Source organism: Meleagris gallopavo, chromosome 1, assembly GCF_000146605.3.
Source record: "Meleagris gallopavo isolate NT-WF06-2002-E0010 breed Aviagen turkey brand Nicholas breeding stock chromosome 1, Turkey_5.1, whole genome shotgun sequence".
In the NCBI taxonomy this organism is placed as follows: Eukaryota; Metazoa; Chordata; class Aves; order Galliformes; family Phasianidae; genus Meleagris; species Meleagris gallopavo.
Genome location: NC_015011.2, coordinates 36,269,116 through 36,291,910, shown reverse-complemented (window position 1 = coordinate 36,291,910; position 22,795 = coordinate 36,269,116). Strand labels below are relative to the sequence as shown.

At 36.1% G+C, this 22,795-nt stretch overlaps 1 protein-coding gene across 1 annotated transcript in view; it reads right to left on the bottom strand.

Annotated features, from left to right (window-relative positions):
• Positions 1 to 22,795, bottom strand: part of TRHDE (thyrotropin releasing hormone degrading enzyme) — a 216,919-nt gene that overhangs the window by 7,359 nt on the left and 186,765 nt on the right. Inside the window, exons 14-19 of the mRNA XM_010708202.3 lie at positions 21,968 to 22,115; positions 20,013 to 20,110; positions 19,416 to 19,523; positions 5,634 to 5,801; positions 5,017 to 5,157; positions 86 to 167 (exon numbers count right to left, since the gene is read on the bottom strand). Of these exons, the coding sequence (XP_010706504.2) occupies positions 86 to 167; positions 5,017 to 5,157; positions 5,634 to 5,801; positions 19,416 to 19,523; positions 20,013 to 20,110; positions 21,968 to 22,115 (745 nt within the window). The remainder of the gene's footprint in view (positions 1 to 85; positions 168 to 5,016; positions 5,158 to 5,633; positions 5,802 to 19,415; positions 19,524 to 20,012; positions 20,111 to 21,967; positions 22,116 to 22,795) is intronic.

The window sequence follows — 22,795 nt, the reverse complement described above, 5'->3', positions numbered from 1 at the left end:
GCAGCTGCTGACACATTCTTGCTCCTGCCCTGCTTCATCCTTAAAATAAAACAGCCTTATGGTCTGGAAGTCACTCAAAAATTACCTCTCTTAGTTCTTCTTCAGTATTAAGGAATTCTGTGACTCCACTGATAAGCTTTGAATTCATAAATAATGCTTCTCCATACCTGCAAGGGCAAAGAAGATGCATAAAGTCAGTGCAAGAGCCAGGTCAGACAAAATTGAGAAAGTAATCTTCTGTTACACAAGGGAGAAGATGTGGGATCAATTCTGGAGATCCAAGACAATAGCAGATAACTTTTAGTCAGCCACTATTAAGCAGAATGGGATTAACTCCAGTCACAGATAAGATTTCCAAAAGAGGGAGAGGACCAAACTGGAAAAACATCCCATGTTTAACTAAACAGCCTTCCACATCATGACATCAAGCAGCTCAAAATACAAGCACTATTGAAGGAGAAGAGCAGCATCTATGTAGAAATATTCTGAGGAGCCCTCCTAGCTCTACCATCACAAAAGACTTTAGAAGTTCTGCAGCTATCCCTGTATTTTCCATTTATCCACCTCATCTGCATTACAATTAAGCACTGGATAAGCGAACTGAATCAAATCCTCTTGTTCCAGTACCAGATAATTAAAATAAACAATGTTGATAGAAAATAATAGTGCTAAAATAATCCCCTGGGCTATCATGTAATATCTTCAAAGAATCAGCTTGTCAATGAAAATTCAAAAGTTTGGGCAAAGAATATTTAAAAGCTGATTTGTAGCTGGGTAGGATGTTCAATAACAATCAGCAATGGCATTCTGTGGGCAGCTGCTTTGAAACTGGTCATTCAAATACTATCCTTCCATCTTGTTCTCCACAAGCTTTTTTCAGCTTCTCAAACAAAGCAACTCAAACAATATTAGACCTGAAGTTTTGCATCACATGTTGGAATAGTCTGTGGGTTGTTGGTGTTTTTTTTTCCTAATGTCTTCAGTACAGTGAACGCAAATTCATTGTAAACCAAAAGCAATTCTTTTCAAGTTAGCTGTCATTCAGCACAGCAAGAAGCACTTCACAAATAGTTATCTTTATCTTTATCTGCACATATATCCAAAGAAATATGTAGCTAATTTGAACATGACTGTTTTGAAGATATGGAATTCAGCTCTCCTGCCAGACATGCAGAAATAATGCCAATAGACCTCACTGCAATTAAGTTTCTCTGAGGGAATAACTCAGTTCACACTTTGCTTTTACAAAATGACTAAGAAGAGGAATTCAAAGCACAGTCACAGCTTTCTGTTCTGCTTCTATTACCCTGAAATTAATTATTCTTACATACCTAGGTACTGTAAGCCAGACAGTTCTTCCAAAAGGGAAGAGAGAAAGGGAGAGGGACAGCATGGGAAGAGAGAGAGAGAAGGGAAATGCTGTTTTTTTGAGAAATTTCTGTTTTGAGGAAGGTATATACTGTGTTTATCTTGAGCTTGTTTGAACGGAAACACTGGTGCAGGGATCACAAATCCTATTCTATGAGCACTAATAATTGAATTACTCATGGGTATTTCAGAAAGTACATGTCTCTTTTTAAAACCTCAGCCACATCAGTGTATAGAGGCATCCAGAGGCAAACACCTCCTATGGGAAGTATGGATTTCATGGTCCTTTAAGCAAGCTTAGGCTTTCTAACAAAGCCCTTTATTATTAGGTTCTCAGTTTAGAATCATAATTGACTGCTTGGAAAATTGGAACCTCCTCTTGATGGAGTCTTTTGACAAGGTTACCAATCCACTTTACAGAAGTGACCTCATAAAAACCATTTGAGGGTTTTTATTTTCTTCAATTCTGTACTGAATCCACAGTGTGAACAAGAAGTAACAAAATTCCTTCCACTGAAAACTATAACTTCATGTAGAACTGCATTGGTTACTGACCATTATGTATATTTGTTAAAAAGTCAGCCACTAATAGCAACCATAAAATGGGCTCTAATAGCAAAAATTACAGTAAAGCTAGAGCCTAAAATGGCATCTTGCAAGTGTGAAACATAAAAATACACACATGTATATGAGAAATCTTGCAAATATCAGTCTTTCTACTCTTCACAGAAAAAACAATAGCACTGTAGAAGCAAAACCTTAAACATTTCAGCTCCCAAGTCAGGAGCTCTCCACCTGCTCCTTTACTTCTGCAGAAGCAATCCTCTGATTCCTTACAATTGTACAGGCTCTGCATTTGTGTGAACTGAAACTGAGAGGCAGCATATTCCATCCACTTGGGACAGATATAAATGGCTTCCCAGTTATTGACAAATTTCCCAAAATTGAGAAGTGACTCAGCACTTGGCACGAAGGAAAGGAGGAAATCCTATAGGTGACTGTCAGTTTTCACACACAGACACTATGTGCATGCATGATCAAAATAATTTAGAAGTCCAAGTATTGCACACTCAGATAATAGGAATTTGAGCATAATGTTTTCAATTCTCTTTTTCAGAATTTTTTAAATCTTTACAGTCTTACTCCCACTGATTTCCCACAAAGACTGGGCACTTTAATTTGTAGGTAGCCTATGTAAAAGCAACATGAGTGCTTTTAAAGACTTCAGATATTATTGATATCTTCTGTGCAATGTGAATACAAGTATAATGTATAAATAAGAAGAGATGACATTATCTGGCTGTCATTCCAACTCTTTGATATGCAATGTTTTAAAGTTAGAGGAAATATCATTATAGCATAATTCTATTGCCCTCAGCTATTTCTTATTATCTCATACATCAACATTTTCTCTAGTAAATTCAATGGAAAATACCATAGAGATATCACCTTATTAATTTAATGTTTATTACAGAGTATTATAGTTTTACATAAAATTAAATGATTAATTATAATTGTAGAAAAAAATGTCTTGAGACAGAGTACACTTGAGCTATAATTCAGCAATAAAGCTTGCATTTTAAAAAATGTAGTCGTGTAGCAAGCTTAAATCAGAAGCCTAATTCTGCATTTTATTACGTGTTTCACTGGATATTTTAAGGAGTAAAGTGTTAGAACAATTCCTCATTCTGAAATACTTTCATAGAAGATTTTAATCTGTAATTACAAATTGAAGTTATTTTCAATAAACACTGTGTAAGTGCAGCTTGTATGCAGCATTTCACTCCACTGCATTAAATCCTTTGGCAGTTATAGAAACTCCATTGGATGCCCCTGTCAGAAAAAATGCACAGGGCAAATGGCAACTGCTACAATCCTTTTGTTGATTCTGAATTGTGTTTGGAGATCAAACTCCTTATGAAATACAAAGTCAGTGTTGGGCAAAGAGATAGACTGTTATTTTCTCATTTAAAAAAAAAAAAAAGACATTAAAAGGTTTTCAGTGAGGCCTTGCTGATTGCTATGAGCTCAGATAACAGCAATGCATACCAAGAGAGATAAGTAAAATTACAATTTTAAGCACAGATAAGCTATCAAAAATTAAAACACAACTAAAAAAAATCTGGCATCAAACTTTGTTTTCTAAATCTTGTCCATTTGTCTACACCGTCTAACTCTGACCATGCCTAATACCACAGCTGTTAGCTAGGTTGTCAGATGAGCATACCCAATACAAATTTTGACAAATTTATGCCCAAATAGTTTAGGCATAAATCCCTATATAAATCCCTGACGGAAGAAAAAATACAAGCTGCTACTCTGAGCATATTAAATTGCACTGGATTGCATAATAATAATGGTTTTGCCATGAACTTTCTGAGTAAAAGTCCAGTTCTAGAATAATCATACCAGCAGTGGAGGACTATTAATTTTTAAACTCCTAGTAGTCTTACAGCTTTCACAAAATATGCCCCTGCAATGTAAACTCCCCAAACCAAACTTCAGCTCAAACCTGTTTTCCTAGCCAAACTTCCTCTACAACATAAAAAATAGACTATAAAATATCATCCAAAACAGCATGAACAAGTTTTTTAATTTTTAGGGAAGTTGCATAGTCCCTGAGTTTCCTTAACTCTTATTTTGATTGTATGGAACATTGCAAGTTTGTGCATCTAGTTAGTAAGGAGAAGGATTTAGTTAATTAAAAACAGCATTTTAAATGCATCATTTAAAATACTCTGTGGTACAACAGAAGGCTTCCCATGGGTCCAGAATGGAACAGTTCTCTTACTTCATCTGGCAATATCTACTAAAACCATGAGGGTGGCCTAGCCTGAGGTCCTAATTTCTTGGACATCTGCTTTTGAGAACTTGAACTTCATCTGAGCTATGGTCCTTTCTAGTCTGTCAGTATGAGTTGTGAAATCTTTCAGACCATCTGGCTGTTCATAAATAACTAAACAAACTTCTTATTCATTGAATTAATATCAAAATCTTCATCAAAAAATGATTTTCAAACGTTCACTATGCATCTGAATAGGAGCATGTTGCACGTTTCAAAGGATTCATAGTGCTCATGGTATAAGGAGCAAACCCATCTTCTTCCTGCTCATTTATATTTAATTCCAAATGTTGCTCTTCAGTTACTTAGAACTCAGCTGAAACACAGCATGGAAGGAAAGCATCAGAAATCCTTTTGAAAACAGAAATTTTCAAAAAGAGTTTAGCTTTGTTCCCTACCCTCCATGTCCTCAATGGCAGTTGAACTACTGTGCTTGAAAAGATTTTTTCTATCAGACTTAAAACCAGCTAAATTCCTTTGGGAACTCCTCCTTTTTTATCTATGTAGAAGTAAAATTGCAGCAATTTGACACACAGGCAGAATTCATTATCCTAAGCACAGACACAGTACAGTGATAGATATACATACAGATCATTAATAGAGAAATGTTTCTAGGTGTGATAAGAATAAATGTATTTGTCGCTTACATGTATGTATTTCATATTTAGATACATTTCTATACATAAAAAAAGAGAATGTATTTGGTTCAGAAACATACATAAATACATATATGTACAATACTTACACAAACTACACAAAAACAAGACAATGAACATAAATTTCATGTATTTTCTTTTAATTTTTACCTGGCATTTAATATTTTCCATTTTTCTCTAAAAAACTTCCAAGCAAGATCTCTTCCATGCGGATTTCGAGCAACATGGATTATCACATCAATTGCATCCTGATCCAGGACAACTTCTGAGTTGAGAGACAAATTCAAAAGCCTGGTAGGAAAAAAAAATGAAGAAAAAATCCTATTTAGTTCAGTCAACACATACTCTAACAACAGCATATCTAAAAACTCTGAAAAAAAATAGCCACTGTCAAATGATTTGTTTAAGTCTCCAAGTTTTGTGGTTTATTTCTGAAGACCAGACACATCTATGAATCAGATGAATCTTGAGTTTTGATACTGAATGCTGGTAAAGCATTCTAAAGATAGCATAATTGGAGGGATGCAAAATATTTCAGTAAAAGCTGAGTAAAATCTTTCATGTATAGTTTTATGAAATCAATAAGATCAGACTGGTCAATACATTTACAAAAAGAGTATGCCAACAAAACAACAAAAATATTATAATATTTCAAACATTGCTAATGAACATAAGACAATTCAGAAATAAATAATGTTTTATTTTCTATGTTTATTAATAAAATAACATGAAAATTTAAATAGAAATCTTTACATAATTTTTTGTACCTGTTAAGCAAGTTTCTGTCATCACTGCAAGTTAAGGCTTCTAATAATATTTTCTTCTCAGAAACTGCTAGTGTAGAATGAAATTTCATCCAAATGAACTCCCATACATCTTCATCCATCAGTGAAACTCCTGTACAGTAGACAATATCTCTCACATTAAGTGGGATTCTGAAAAAGAAATCAGGAATTGCACTTTGATAAATAAGCAGCCTCCTGATATTGGAAACTAAGAACATCACTACTTTTAGGATATTCCAACTGCAATTGTTCTTGTGCAAAACTACATCTATATCTCCTAAATTCACAAAAATTTTCCCAGATATCCTGATGGATTTTCTAATAGATAATGCATGTTTGCCATTCCTTTCATAACCCTTTCATAGTGACAGAAGAACATAAATCATGACTGTGTCCAGTTCATCAACATGTAATGTATCATGTAACCTGCAGGACAGGTAACATAAGCTTTGCAAATTAATATGGGATCTTATCAGCCTGCTGCTGGGCTCTGTGCCAAAACTCCTCCTCCTTTCCTTAGTACTGAGTTTTTAAAATGAGAGCTGATCAGTTCTCATTGCTTGTGCTGCGAAGTTCTCCATCTTCATACAGTAACACACAAGTAAAGAAAAAATTATATCCAAAAACGATGTTTTCAGGAGTAAAGAGATGTAGAGACCTGGTCATTTACTCAGCTTATTAATACTAATACAAAAACCACTATGCTATAGAATGCTTGTAAAACAATATGCTACCCCAATACTATAAACTCAGACTACAGTTCAATGAAACAGCCTCTTGAAGCCAAATTCAGAACTTATATAGGATGTGCATTTATACCACTTTCTTCTAACAAGATCTCAGCTGAGCTTTCAATTTCCTACACTGCTTATGCTTCCTATATAAGCATGGAAGTTAAAACAATTGCCAACTGAAGGGTGTTCCTACAGGTAAAGCTAGCCCATTCTCAGAGAAGTATGACATTTGCAGAAAATGCACCCTTCATTTGCTGGTAAAAATTGTACTAAAATACCATTCTCTAGTTACTAGTGGCTGGCTTGAATCACTTCTAGTTCACATGCAAGACCTCTTTAGAGAATCTAGAAGTACAAAACACTGCTGTCATCATCTGGGCACTAATATAGTCGGATAGAGAATTAAATTTCCACTGTAAAATTTGATGTCAAATCTTACACAACACAGAAAGAAGGTTTCATCACAATTTTAAGACTTTTACCAATGTGTCATACCACAGACTATACCACATCACTCAAGAACCAAAAAAGTTCTTTAACTCTTGTCTATTTGACCTCCAAGAAAAATCTCTTCCATTGAAAATTTCTATTGTCAGCTTGAATTGATCACGCTTGAATCCATGGAAAATGAGAACAACCTTGTTTTTAACATTTTGAAGTTTTGGCTGCTCATCACATCTGGAGGCAGGAGGCCATATAATGGTGACTGTGAAGGGATGAAGATTGTTGTTGCCTCTAAGGAGTCCCAACAGTTATGACATCTCTTGAGAAAACAAATAAGAAGAATACGAAGCTAAATAAAAGCAAACTGGAAAGAAAAAGTGGACCCCTCTTCTCCTCCTGGCTGAAGACCTTTGGGTAATCAATGCCCACTGCTTTTCTGCTATGCTTTTTTGGAGAAGCTACATTTTCAGGCTTTATTCTTGTTCTCTGGTAAGAAGTCATCAGATCTGCAGGTGCATCTGCAGGTTCAGATGCAGACTGCCACATGAATTTTGCTTATGTGGAGTGGACAAAGCTCATAATAAAGCTGCTTCCTGGAGAATTTTTCCTCACAGGGCTGTCTGTATTACTGTTGAGGTATTTTGCATTTTACACAGACAAACTCAAATACTTATTCAAGAGAAAACTCTCCAAAGACAAGCTAGAAGAGTAAGCAAGAGAAATGCAACCTATTATAAAATTCCTAGTAATATGAAACATCTAATTATACTTACCACATACTTGCAATTTTGCCTTCTAAGGAAAAATTAGAGGTGCAATGGCTCATCTCTGTAATGAACTTCTGCCATGTAGCCGGGGCAGATTGGTGTTATACTGTAGATCCTGGCATGGCTCAAGATCTGTTTGTTTCCTCTTCTCCCACCACCAAATCACTGCGTGAAAACAGCCCCACCCCAGCTGTCCCGCATAGTCACCATCGTTGGGATATTTCAAACATAAATGATTCTCAACAGAACAACTTACTTACCATCGAATATTCTTTTTTTTTTCCTTTTAATTTGAGATTTAGGTTTTAATACATTGGAAAGAAACATGATAAATGATAAATTAAAGAAAGTAGGGGACCAAACAACTGGCTGTCCCAAATCCGTCTTAACAGGTGATATCCTATATGAAGAACAACTGAACCCAGCCAAGCCTTATTTCACTGCCAGAAGGGCTTTATATCTTGACACACAAACACTAAATCATTTTTTAAAAGCACATCTAGTTTTTGCTGAGCTTTGCCAGAAGAAATACTTTCATTTACTGCAAGAGATGCAATTCAGCCAACAGATACTCAAAGGAACCATAAGGCACCTGGAAAAGGCAATTCTTTTTAGGCTGATTGTGCCATTAATTCAGGTAGGAAGGAAATGTATGCTGGAGGGACTGTCACTCTGTTTTTGGGTACAGTCAGCAACAAAGGTAACTCAAAGCAGATGCTTTGAACCCCAGAAAAATTGGCGTTCCTCACTCATGAGGTTTACATTTTTTCAATTTGCAACAAAACATATCAACTCCAGAGGCTTTTCCAGCTAGGCCATATTAAGGGATGTCCCTTATGTCTGAAGGGATTTAAGTCAGTGACCATATGCTCAGTTGCATGCTCTGAGAAGGAGGAAGGACTTAGACAAGTGATGGCTCTGATTCCACGCTTGCAATCTGGTCACCAGGCTTCACGCTAAAAAAAACTCTACTGTGACTGCAAATGAATTTGGGCATCATATTCTCAGCTCTGCAGTCACTTCAGGGAAAATTTTAGGTCTCTTAATAAGTCACTAGGACAGTGCAAAAAAAAAAATCAACCCCCCACAAGCCAAGATATCAAAAAACAAATATTGATTTTAAAAGTGCTACCTTTAGAAATTATAAAACTTACAACTATGAAAAGCTACAAATTACTCCTCTGAGAGTTCTGTAATCAGAACTGTAGACAATGAGTTCTTTTTTGTGGAAATGAAAATTGTTTATGAAAATGTGAATATCTCCAAAGTAATTTCTCTTTAACTGTTGCCTCAACAGAGAACCTTCTAATTGAATTTTCTCCATTTGTAGAGATTTTTGCTCTTTCTCCTCTGAAATCATTATGGGCCAGTATTTCATCATTATCTAAATGTGCGAAACCTCCTTAGTCTATAGTCTTTTTAAATTATATAGCTTAATGGAAAATGTTTTTCCAAAATTGCAGTTCCATGCCATTGGATCAGCACATGGAACGTTAGCCCACTGTTTTAACTGAATCAAGTGGATAAAATTAACTATTGTTTCAATACTGCTTAGGAAGTAACACTGCAGAACGTATCCCCTTGTTACATTAAACCTCATCTGGGCCTTCAAGGATGCTTTCATTTTTAAAGAACTAACATGATTGATGGATACTTCAGAAGAATAAAAATAAAGATTAACTTTTGAAAGCATCACTTTAAATGGCTTTTATTTGAACAGTGATTCAATTTACTTAACTTTATTTTTCTTGCTTAACAGATATGAGTCTGAGAATGAAATATGTGACTAGCAGAGCTCATGTTTAAAAATTAAATACTTTGGGAAAAAAGTGAAAATTTAAACAGCTAGAAAAAATTAATTAAAATCGTGCTGTGCCTTTACAGGGATTTTTTCAAGAGCAAATAATAAGGCTCTACAATGAGCTAAGAATAATCTTCTAAGTTATAATTAATTGGTACATACTTGCTCCCATTTAAAGTATGTTCTAACAATTGAAGATACATTTATAAAACTGAACCATAATTATTTATCTTCTGGGCAAACTGTGTTCTAATTTTTTAAAGTGTAATTGCACACATTTTAGACTTCCTTGATTAAGAGACAAATTTCAGTACCATTTAGAGTAATATTTGACAAAGAAAATTAATCAGAAACATTCTTCTTTATTTTTGGAACTATTTAACATTTAACTTAGGTCTATTTTTCTTGATGACTGTATTTATAGTCTTGTTTAATAGGCTACAATGCTCAGATAAGAATGGAACAATGGAGTATTATTACTTTGATTGCAGATAGTTAATCCAGATTCTGTTACAAGTAGCAGCACCACACAAATTCTATTTTCTGTGAGGGCAATCCCAAAGTTTGTACTTTTACTCACTATTACAAACTCTGGGAGTACCACTGTGCACACAAAGGAGAAGAATGTTCTCTGCCATAGCACACATTCATCCAGATAATCGAGGGTACAATTTTCCCTTGAAAACCAAAGCAGAGTTGAGATGGACTTGATATTTAATTGCTATTCTGACACAGAATCCCTGGGATATTAACTGACAACTCCACTTTGGGATACATTGCCCAGAGAGGTTGTGGAGTCTCCCTCCTTAGAAACATTCAAGAGCCACCTGGACAAAGTCCTGAGTAATCTGCCCCACGTGGCCCTGCTTGGGCAGATGTTGGACCAGATGACCTCCAGACATCTCTTCTAATCTAAAACACTCTATGATTCTGTTGTTATATGGCTGCTCAGGGTGGGAATGCTATGAATGCCATATCTTCTCATTCCCAGTGTGCTTCAGACCTTCAGGAATCACACAGGTTTGACTGAGGCCTGAAGAGAACACATAGTTCCTCAGGTGATGCTTACTGATATCGGTCCTTTCCCTTCCTGCAGCAGAAATCCCACAACTGAACATGGTGCTAGCACACTGAATATATTCAACACCAATTTCAGTGAGTTAGTGGTGAGTTAAGCACTTCATTGTGAGACTAAGCAAAAAATAGACAGTTCTTCCTTTGCCCTTTATGAACATTTATTGCAACAAAAAATATGGTCCTTTCTGTTCAATTTTTTTACAGAGTTGTGGAGAGGTCAATTCCTGAAAAGTTGGAGGAGAAACTGTATAGCTTCTAAGGATCTCAGGCTAGTTATTGCTAATCCATAACTACTATATACAGGGTTCCTTTTTTTTTTTTTCCTTGATCACACACAGAAGTCAAAAGATAAAAATGTTACCTGAACCCCACAAAACCCAGTTCTGCCTTTCACAAGACTAAATCCTCTCACTTTTCAAGCATACTACCCAGATGATCTTTCAGAGTGTTAACTCCTTGATTAACTTGCGCACTCAGCACTGCTTTCTTCCTTCTTAAACAGTTTTATTGATTGGATTATAAGATTCTACTCAAATGTAGCAACAACCTATTAATTAGCTAAATCATTTCAGCAACATCAGCTGACATTAGCTGGAAAAGCTCCAATAAATTTCAAAATGCATGAATAGCTATGCCTGATTTTTTTTCAGTAATTAAAACTTCTAAGGGTTGAGAACACAACAAGGGATGCATTTTATTGTTTTATATTTATCAGACATTCATGTGTGAAAAAAATTAAAATAACTCATTTTTTTTTCATGTTTGCTACTAATGATATCCAAAAATAACTGGTGGGTATCAAACCTGTTAAAAAAGTTGGTCGCTTTTCCAAGCAACTAACAAAAATAATTAACTTGCTGGCCACATTTCCACAAATATTCATGTAGGTTGTTAAACTCTGGTACATTTATAAGTTGTTGTAAGATGGTAGCACTAAAGCACACCTGTGAAACAAAGCAACACAACTGCATGTCTCAAGTCATTAGAGAGAGAAACAAGGGAGGAGGAATAGGAAAGAAAAAATGCTTTGTTTGGAAAAACATTTGATTTTCTACTACTTAAGCCAGGCTTCATTGAAATTGATCTCAATTAATGACTGGTAATTTGTGTTATTTACCATTCCCTCAGATCTATGGACAGTATCATTTATAGACATGTTACAAACACTCCTGCAGTGTAATTTGCTTTTTTTTTGGTGGCATTTCCATTGAGCAGTTAAAGGTCCATCCAAGTAAGCAGGCTGTCAATTTAGGCAGCTGGATTAACGTGAATCCATTGTCCCTTGCAGAGTAAATACAAATTCTGCACAGCAAGTGTGGGGATTTAGTCAAATAAGGCTCATTGGTTACTTCTGTCTTTGTTCAAATTATGTGAGGGAAGTCATCTTACTTCATTACTTCCATCTTTCTTATGACTGATAAAGAATTAACCAGTGTTCCAAACGGTCACAGCCATGTTTAATTTTAAGTCTTTAAAATGGCAAACATAAAAGCTCACACATGCATTATTACACTTAAAAAGATAAAATGAGGTAGTTGAGTTGCAGAATGCAATGATCCAAGACCCTATTTTATTTTACTAGTAACCAAAACCAAAAAAGGTTGATCTAATCTACATGAAGACACTTGTATGTTTCCTGACTTATAACTCAGAGACAGAACAAGAAAATTCATGGCATATTCTCATTCCATATCTCTGGCCCATCTCAGTACCTTAAAAGTCCTCAGAACTGATTAAAGACCAGAACAGATTTGAAACATCTGGATTTGCATTCAGCATTTTCCGGCTCACTCAGCTTTTTCCTCAATGATTAAGATAGAAGAATGCAACTTTAATTGACTAATGGGTACAGAATGGATGCTGACTTCAGTTCACTCCAGTACAGCAGTCAGTACTCAACCACAAACATTATCTATTCATATAAGCGCTGCTTTTATTAAAAAAAGAAAAAAGAAAACTAATATCTTCCTATCTCTTGTTAGAAAGAATATACTGAAAGTATACTCAGAACTGTAAAAAAGAAAAAAATATTAAAAATAAGTATTTTACGTTACCTCTGCTTGTGAAATAACACAGTAAAACTTAGTTCTCTTGATTAAGAATTAGTAGATTGCTATCAACCATAAAATCAGCATAGCAGGTCCAATGACAAGAGATACCAAATATGTAAACATCAGAATTTCTTTCAATTTATGCAAGGTTAAAATACTAGATCTTCCCATTGTTTTCCACTGATCTGCAAGGCAGTATTCTTATCTTAAAAAAAAAAAAATCTGATCAGAGCATTTGAGACAAAACAATTGAAAAACATGTAAAAACTGCATTAAATCTAAAATCTCTCCAGAATTACATAAAGTCCAGATAAAAAAATTGAATCTATCAGAAGTTTTCAAGGGATATTGAAGAACTAGGGCAATTAATTATGGTAATTTGTTTCTATTTAGAAGACAGCAAACTAGTAAATAGTATTTTTATAGCAAATTTGTAACAAAGAAAATATAAGAGCAGACCAAATTTGCTCTGAATAGGTATGGGCCATCCAATGACTTCAGTAGTGTCTTAGAGAAACATCAACACACAATTCAGCCTGTTGCAATACAGTCATCTCCCACTGCTCACTGCTGCACATTAGCAAAACAATAGCATCATCATAGCCCTAGCAGAAAAAGAATACAAGGATATCTTTAACTGCTGAAAGCAAAATCAGACATCTCAGTTCAAAGCAGCTTTTTCACATGTTCACGTATTCACACTAACCTGTCCATCATCACTATAGCATATCTCCCCAGTCCATTTTGCAAGCAGAAATACATTTGTGGCAACTTGCAGCTAATGGACGGTAACAGCAACTGGATGAAAATCAAGCCTGCAACTCACAGAGAGTTCTGCAAAAAAACACTTGTATCTATGGATAAGTTATTATTTGAGACATCCTACATGTATTAACATGTTAACGATTGTTCCGATATCTCCTGTCAGGAGTTCACAGATTGCAGCTCTCCCATACATTCTTTCCTGAACCTCAGAAATACACGTTTACTCAGTCTACCCAAGGCAGAAAGTCTGAAAATGCTAATCCTCTTAGAAATGTGTTTTTCTTTCAGAATAGAAAAGCAGTGAAGGTTAAAGGGGTTAACAAGGATGATTCTCAAGCTCAGGCTGGCATTGTATGGTAATTTTGTTAATTTTTTAGGCTGAACCACAATGCTGTTATATCTAAGGAGTGTGAATAATGTATTTCTTCACACATGAAAGAGCTTCACAGGGATGAGCCCCATTACATGAAGGTAAAAGCAAACATCTTAATTTTCAGCCAACAGTAGATTCTCTTGTATAGCATTCTGCTGTTGACTGAATTCCAGTAACCTTATGTTCTCAAACTACCAGGGAAATTTTAATGTGCTTACATGTTTTGAACTGAGCTTATATTCTTCTAAACATCAGCAAAGAAGCTTCAAGTATTTCCAGTGCATCTGTATAGGAATGGCATATATCCCAAGCTGGCTTAGCAAAAATGGTACTCTTTGTATTAAGTCAGAAGTCAATGCAGACTTTCAAGCAAAACGTTTCAGAGACTTCAGCCATTTTAGAAGAGAAAAATTATTTAAATTCCACGACTGAAAAGACAATAGGCCATAACTTCAAGTCTGATCTCAGATTTTCAGCTAAAAGAAATAACTGCATCTTTTTAACAACTGTAGGGATTAAAATATAAAGATAGACTGGTACAATCAGATGTCTTGTCTTATTAGAACTACTTAAATGATATGTTTTTGGACTGCTGCTTCTATCTGGAGTCACACTTTTTTTAGTTATGTTTCTTATTTTTTCTTCTAAAAATGGTAGTGAGTAATACCACCTCAAATCCTTTACATAATAAGCAATCTTGATATTTCAGGTGTTCAAGCCTTCTTCTGTCAGATGAACGCTCTCATTTTTAGGCAGGAGAGATGAACTATTTATCTTGCTAACTAAATAAGACACAGTAACAGAGCTTCAGTTAGAGGAGTAAAGTGTGCTGTGGTGCCTTAAGCCAGCCCCAGACATCGACAGACAAAAAGCTTGAGATGAGTCAGCACTGCGCGCTCGTATCTGGGAAAGCCAACTGTATGGTGGGCTGTATCACAGGAGGGGTGGCAGCAGGGTGGGGGAATGGATTGTCCCCCTCGTTCGCCCTCATAAGGCTCCACCTACAGTGCTGTGTCCAGGCCTGGGATACACAGCACAAGAAACACACACAGATGTTGGAGCAGGTTAGGGTGGTGAACAGGCTGCTCAGAGAAGCTGTGGATACTCCATCCCTGGAGGCATTCCAAGGCCAGGCTGGATAGCCTTGGGCAGCCTGATCCAGTGGGTGGCAATCCTGCCCCACCCCAGGGGCATGAGACTGCATGATTCTGACTGGATGATCTCACATAGAAGTGATGAGTGTGGTCTTCTACATATAACAAAGGTAAGGTGTGGTATTACACTGAAGCTCTACTGCATTCTGCTACTGATTAATCACAGTACTGCTCCTCTGTTGGTTGTGTTTGGAAAGCAAAGAAGTGGACCTCTAGTAACAATTTTGAAAGATGTCTGTTGAAAGGATCCCTAACTCTATAGCTGCAGTTTACACACTAGTGCTGGTCCCTAACAAGTGACCATACTCTCTTTGGAGTCCCTTTTTAGCAGGCTCTTCACTCAGTGTACCAGCTGCCATCAATTTCATTATGAGGTTCCTAAATCTCATAGGAAGGGCAATTCCAAACATATGATTCTGCCCAGTGCACCAGGCATTCAAAAATGAGACACTGCAACACTTAAGCCACTTTACAAATTGAAGACTTTCAAGTCTCATAGGTGATTTTTACTTTTGTGCATGGAGGCTGATGTTGCAGATCACTATTATTCACTAATTCCTTAAGAAAATCTGAACTTCTATGGTTGGAATGGAAATCTAATGGCTTTTTTCAAATAACACTGGAAATGCAAAGAGGACTTTTGGCTTTGTGTTATAAATGACCACTATTTTACTTCATGAACAGTGGTAAATTATTTGCACAGTAAAGAACATGTAATTACAAAGTACAAACAGTAACTGATAATTATGATTATTTCAATACCCTACAGTGAAGAGTAGCTGGTAATTAATTTCTGGACCTACCAGACTAAATATAATCACTAGGAAGCACAGAAACTGCAGGCAAATGCTGGTAAAACAGATTTAGACATCACTGTATTTCTCTATATTACTTAGCACTTTATCCACAATTAAATTATACCAGTAAAATAGAAACTCATTTCGTAAGAACTTCTAAAAATCTACAGATTAAAAACATGGCAAAAAGTTATGAATTTTAGCATTTATACAGCGTTAGTAATTAGGCATTCTGTTCCGCTCATTCAGAATTTGACTGAAGTAACTGCCAGAGAGTCAACAACCCCCTTTACATGGTTTACTGCCTGTACACTTACATGAACATTTACACCCAATATTACACTGCTTTTGTATTGATTAGGATCTTGGGACACAAGCCTAATTCACTAGTCTCATTCTAGAGTCTGTTGCTTGTGAATTACCTCATAGAATGAAACATCCTATTTCTTAAAAAAAAAAAAAAAAAAAAAGGCAGAAAAGTTGCAAATTAGTCTTTACTTTTGGTTTCATAGTCAAACTCAAATTAGACCTGTGTGCCATAATATTGCAAATACTTCTAGCTTTCTTTTTACAAAAAGCCTCTCCAACATTTCTTGCTGGAGACAGTACCAACTAATTCCCTGCTTTATTTTCAGATCAGTTTAAACTGAACAAAAGTGATATGTGGAACCTCTATGCTGAAAGAATCTGATCATTCATAAGGGAGAAAACATTGACAAATTTTAAAATATAGGCTGACTGGTTGTCTACAGAGTTGTTAATAGAATCATAATACTGTAGAATCCTCAGAGTTGGAAGAGACTTTAAAGATAACCTAGTCCAACTCTGTGCAGTCAACAAGGACACTCACAGCTAGGTTAAACTGCTCAGAGCCTGGCCCAGCCTGGCATTGAAAATCTCCAGGGATGGGTACTTCCACCACCTCTCTAGTGGTGACCTGTTCCAGTGCCTCAACACCTGCACTGTAAAAGACTTTTTTTCTTATATCCAACTTTAATTTACCATCTTTTAGTTTGAAACCATTCCCCTTGTTCTGTCACCAAAGATCCTGGTGAAGAGTCTATCCCCTTCCTTCCTGTTGTTTCTCTTAAGATACTAAAAGGTCGCTCTCAGGTCTCACCAGAGCCTTCTCTTTTCCAGGCTGAAAAGCCCCAGCTCTCAGCCTGTCCTCGTAGGAGAGGTGTTCCATTCCTTGGATTATTTTTCTGGTTCTCCTCTGGATGGACTCCAATAGGTCCATGTCTCTTCTGCACTGAGGACTCTTACAGATGGATTCTGTACTTCAAGTGAGCCCCTACCACCACAGAGCAGAAGGGTGGGATCACCTCCTTTGAGCCTGCTGGCCACACTTCTTTTGATGAAGACCAGGACACAGTTGGTTTTCTGGTCTGCAATGGCATATTGCTGACACATATTCAGCTTACCATCCACCAGTACCGTCAGGTCCTTTTCTGCAGGGCTGTACTCAACCATTTCATTCCCCAGTTTACACTGGTAGTGGAGGTTGCCTCAACCCAGGTGCAAGATCTTGCACTTGGATTTATTGAATCTCATGATGTCCTTCTGGGCCCACTGCTCAAGCCTGTCTAGGTCCCTCTGGGTGGCATTCCATCCCCAGGAGTGCCAAATGCACTCCCCAGCTTGGTGTCATCAGCAAACTTGATGAAGGTACACTTGATCCCACGGGCAATGTCATCGATGAAGATATTTAAGAGTATTGGTCCCAGTACTGACCCCTGAGGGACACCACTTGTCACTGATCTCCATCCAGACGTGGAGCCATTGACCACAATTCTCTGGATACTACTAACCTTTTCAATGTGAGTAGATACTAAATGAATCTGCTCATTTGTTAGTTACATTCAGTATGTGAAACTGCTTTGAGAATAGAATTTGGGTGAGGAATAGAACAAATACTCTTTATAAATAAATAAAAATGTATTTCTGTCTTCTTTGCAGGCAGTATGTCTATTTATCAGCTGAGTGTCAATCCATATTCTATAATTACATTACTTGTTACAGTTATTTTTGAAAAGCATACAGTTCCTTTGGAGAAATGTACCGCTTTAGCTTAGTAGCTATTCTCTTCCTCTGCCCTGCTGTGATGCTTTTATCATAATACTAGTCATATGCTGGCAGCCACAATCTTGTGCTCCTGAGAATGGCCTCATAGAAAGGCTAAGATGAATCTTCAGATGGCTCCTTAAATTTATGCCTTTCCTCTCTTGCTATTGTTAGCAAAGCAATAAGGTGTTTCGTTGTTTTTTTTTTTCCTTTTTCTTATGACTCCTTCAATTCTTTTGGAAGGAATGAAGACACAGGCTAGGAGAAAGCTTTGCTGGGTGGCAGCATCTTAACACTGAATAATATACTACTATGCATGCTAATAAATGGTGCTAGGTTTGATTATACAATTATAAATGAATATCTAAGTAAATTACTTTTCCAGATTGTTCTCAATTATTATTTCTCTATAATTGAACAGTTTAATACATATCATTGCTGCCTAAGCATATATATAACTTAGGGCATATATTTCATAGTAAACGTATCTGAAATCATTTTACACAAGAAAATTTTAACCCAACCATACAATGTTTAAAGGTACATAGTCATAATTCCAAAATATCTGCGGATGTTTCAAGTTCTTACAGAAATACAATTTCCAGTCATGCTCATTTCATGGTTGTTTTTAAAAACACTGAGGTACTATCAAGTACTATGTAATTGAGTATGCTCGTAAAGGATTTTCAAAGATTACAAAGGGAGGGAAGGAGACATATTTTAACTGCAAATAAACACTTGATGGGCTGAGATGTCTTTGATAAATCCTAAATGCCTATATGTCTACAGAGATCTGATCCTTTTGAAGTTCTAACACAAGATTAGGACTAAAAAAGTAAGACCTTTTCCCTTTTTTCTCATTTTTATGAAAAGCTATTTTAAACCAAAATGTCATATTTACACAAATGCATACCTCTACACCCATATGCTACAGAATGAGAAAATCCATCATTCTTTCTCACGAACTCATTGTCTTAATCTACAGTCTGTACTTATCTCACTGCCTACTGATTGCTACTTGTATTTTCAGTAATTTAGTAATTTAAAATTATTTGTTTTTTCGCACTGAAAAGATAAATTTCATATACTGACCATGGCCTGCGTTCTCTTCCTCAGCTGTGTAACCCCATGCCAGAACAGCCTAACAAATTTTCTGTCAGACAAGCTCTATGCTGTTAGTGCTCAACACATCAGTTACCATCCTACCCTCTGTGAAACCCTATATGAGCTTTTCCATTTCTGAATCACATTCAACTTCCAAGTCTTCACCTTTAAGTACAGTATAGTATTTCCCTCACATATATTGTTCCAACTCCTTTCTTACTCCTCAGTCCTTCTGCCTCTAGCCTCCCTCACTTTTCCTATCATTTGGCACCTTCTGCTCTCTGGATTAGACAGATCTGCTATTTGTCTGCTGATGCAGTGCTCTTTTATCTTTCTTCCTTTAAACTTCTCCTGAAAACTCTGTTTTTTTGCCCTCTAGCATATCATTATTTGACAGCAAGTTATCAGGAGTGAACAGAGGCTGCATTGGTGTCCCCTCCACTCAGTCATACATGTGAATCAAATTATTCATTTTGAAGCCCCACAGACTTTTAATAATGGCTGATGACCTCTTCTTCATCCCATATCACTCTGCAGAGTTGGGCACTATGGGGGGTCATGAAAGGAAGAGGAGGCCAGTAATACTGACTCTGAGTAGGAAAAGAGAAGTAATAACATTTATCTTCCACTTACCGGTTTCTATTGCTAGAAATCCAATCTGAAATTAATGTTGCAGCCTGCTGGTGACAGTGTTTGTTACCAAAGCTGCAGGCCAACATGATGACTTCCCGGCGCAACTCTCTGCCCAAATTAAAGAAAGCAATAAGATTCCATTAATATATGCAGTAAAAAATTTACAAATATGCATTTCTTATAACATAGTGGCAGCAGCTAATAGTTGGGTAACAAATCAAAGATAATAATCCAGTTTTAAAAGCAAGCCTACAGCTGCTGCAACAGTAAAGGAAAGGTTATGCATCAAAATTAGATTTCATTTACATTTATTCAGTCTTCCAGATCTCTTGTGGTCAAGAGTCCAAGTTCTTAAATATCCAATGCAGACAAATATTAAATTAATGCTTAATGAATAGTGTTCTTCGAACTCAGGAAGACAGAATTCATCTCACAGCATCTCACTGCTCTCTTTTTAACCCCAAAAGAAAAACCAGAAGGAAGAAAGAGCTAGGAAAGCATGACATGCTGAAGATCATTTTGTGCAATATTACATCTACATTCTGTACGAAAGCAAACAAATAAACAAAAACCAATAACAAAGAAATATAACAGTACTCATGTTGGTAGGATGCTTGAACAAGTGATTTGTTTAAATTATTCGTTGGCCATCCAAGCTTGAGATACATTGATGCGACTTGTCTTAAAATATACTCCTGAAGAGGAAAAGAATATTCAGTGTTAACATTTAGTTTTGATTTTTGGTTCAAACTTGAAGTACAATCAACAGTAAGCAAAATCCACATAAAACTTCCCTTCACTGGTATAGTGAGAAACAATCTGCAGAAAAGCTAATTGATCAGATGCCTCAGATTAGCCAGTTTATTGTCATAATAAATGTAGCAACTTAGGATTTCCTACATGCTATTTTGAACTCACAGTACGTGGCTGGAAAGTTGCAAGAATGCCAACAGCTTTACATCTAATCTACAGTTAATCTCAACTACACCATGTATGTTCATTTTTAAAAGAATATTGTTTTGATAGTCACAGCCAGGGCAAAAATGGTCCATAGGTACAGTCAACTGAACTCAGAATATTGAATAACATGGCTGCAAATGAGCTTTGTACCATTTAATGACACTATATTTTAAGTTCAGGTTCTTGGTGTGCTTAAACAACAAAGCCAGCACAAGACGTATTTTAGCTTATTTTATTTTTTACACAGGAGATGTATTTACATATTCTGACCAGTTGTGAAGAAAACAACTGTCGTATTCAGCATAATCTTCTGCCAATGAAATTCACCAATTTGAAAAACAGAACTGAAATATAAAGTACTGCACAGAATAGCATCTGCTTTATTATTATAGATGCATGGGCACGTATATGTGATATTAGGACAAAAGGAGATTCATAGTGCCACTTTCTCTAGCAGATACATTATTCTGTGACTAAAATGACTTTTTATTTCCTCTGCTATCACCTCTGCTTTCAAAGCTCTCGTCAGTAGTGATAAAACACAAGCCAGCTGTGAATTTTACTGTTTTTATTTATTAAAATTGTCTTTTCTTTACACAGGCATGTTTAAAAGTGAAATACCAATGGCAGTCTGGTAAGAATTTTTCTGTGTAGTTAATAACAAACTGAAAATGCAAATTAATTCAACATCATTTTATGATACGGCTCTGTTTTGCATGAAGGCCTACAATGTAGAGAGCAGGTAGCTCTGCATATATATTTATATGTGTATTGAGTTATATATACATAGTCACCTCTAGCTTCCTGCTTTCTGAGCATGTGTGTATAAACACATGTACACACGCACAAACAAATACACATCTAAGAAGAAAAAAGCACATCTAAACATTTCAAGCTTTAGGGTGTTCTTTCACTCAAATATCTTTATTAAATTACACAGCATTCAAAGTATGTAAACTACATAAAATTCACTGTACTTTCATTAAACACATTTCAGCATAGCTAGGATTTTCTTTTTCCCTTGGTAAAATATTTGTCATGTCCATCTTAATTACCTATTGTTAGTTGCTACTGCTGTCCCTTCGGACCCAATTATGAATGGGCTTCTGATTCAATGGTGATCTAATCCTTGTTAATTAAGGTAACTGCATCGAATTCACTATGGCTTTTTGGAGAAAATAATGACTACAAATCTTTACTTCAGTAGCATGCATCCTGTTTAAGTTGTGCCTGCATTTGCTCTTGCTGAGCTTGGCATCAATCCAAATACAACTGAGAGGCTCCACAACAGATAAAAATCTGCAAATAGATTACTTTGGCTCTTTTAAGTAGAATACTTTATTTGTTGTAGTATTCTGTAGGAGAAATAATTACTTGTCCTTCCGTTTTTATCATACGTGTCTCAAACAAGTCATTACTGTTCAAATGCAAATGAACCAAAGCTTGACAACTGGTATGTTTATATAAGGAATAATTAGGAAGGAAGTTAGTATCCCTAGGTCACTTACAGAATCTAACTGGAGGATAGTTCAATTCTTGGTAATAAAAGGGAGTGAGGGAAGAGAAAGAGAGGGAGACTATGCATCTCTTACACTGAAGATGTTGTAGTTTTCTGTGCGGTCCAGTAATTTATCTAGAGGATAAAGAGCTTGGCTGGCTGCATGCCAAGGAAGAAAATCCTTCTCCTCTGAAAGGTATCTGATAATCTCCAAAGGAATATTCTGAGGCAAATAACCAGCTCTGTGCAATAAATGAAGTTAGTATTAAATTGATTTTGTGGGAGATACATTATAAGGCAAAAATGTACTTTTTTTTTTTCAAAATGACATTAAAAGGCAGATAAACATGATAAATGCATCACGCTATAATGACATAAAAGACAATCGTATAAAAAACAGAACACACCGTCTCTCCCAGCACGTGTGAAAACCTACATACTGGATGAAGGAAGGTATGAAAAAAACATGAAAGAAAACTAAGCAAGCTATCCTTAATACATATAGATTTTAGTAGCTATAGAAAATACAAACAATGAAGTAAAGTTGTCTGCATAAAATCAACAAGTCAAAGTATACTGTTTCAGAGATCATTTCAAATGGCCTCAGTCAACATGGAAGAACGAATAGTGAATAAGGTTCCTTTAGTTTCATAGTTTTCCTCCCCTCACTTTTCTCTCTCCTTCATAGCTGCCTTGTCTTCTAACTGTAAGCCATTTTAGAACAACTTACTGTATTAAACTGAAGTAGCATCCAATGACATATTTTGGTTAAGAGTTTTTCAGCACTTTCCATGAAAGCAATTTTTTTTCCACAGGTTTATCAATCAATCAGGTAGAATTTTGCCCTGCTCTTTTACTGACATAAAAAACCTCTCCCTGAAAGGAAAAGAGTTTAGTAGGGTTTCAAGAACTTCTTTTTTTT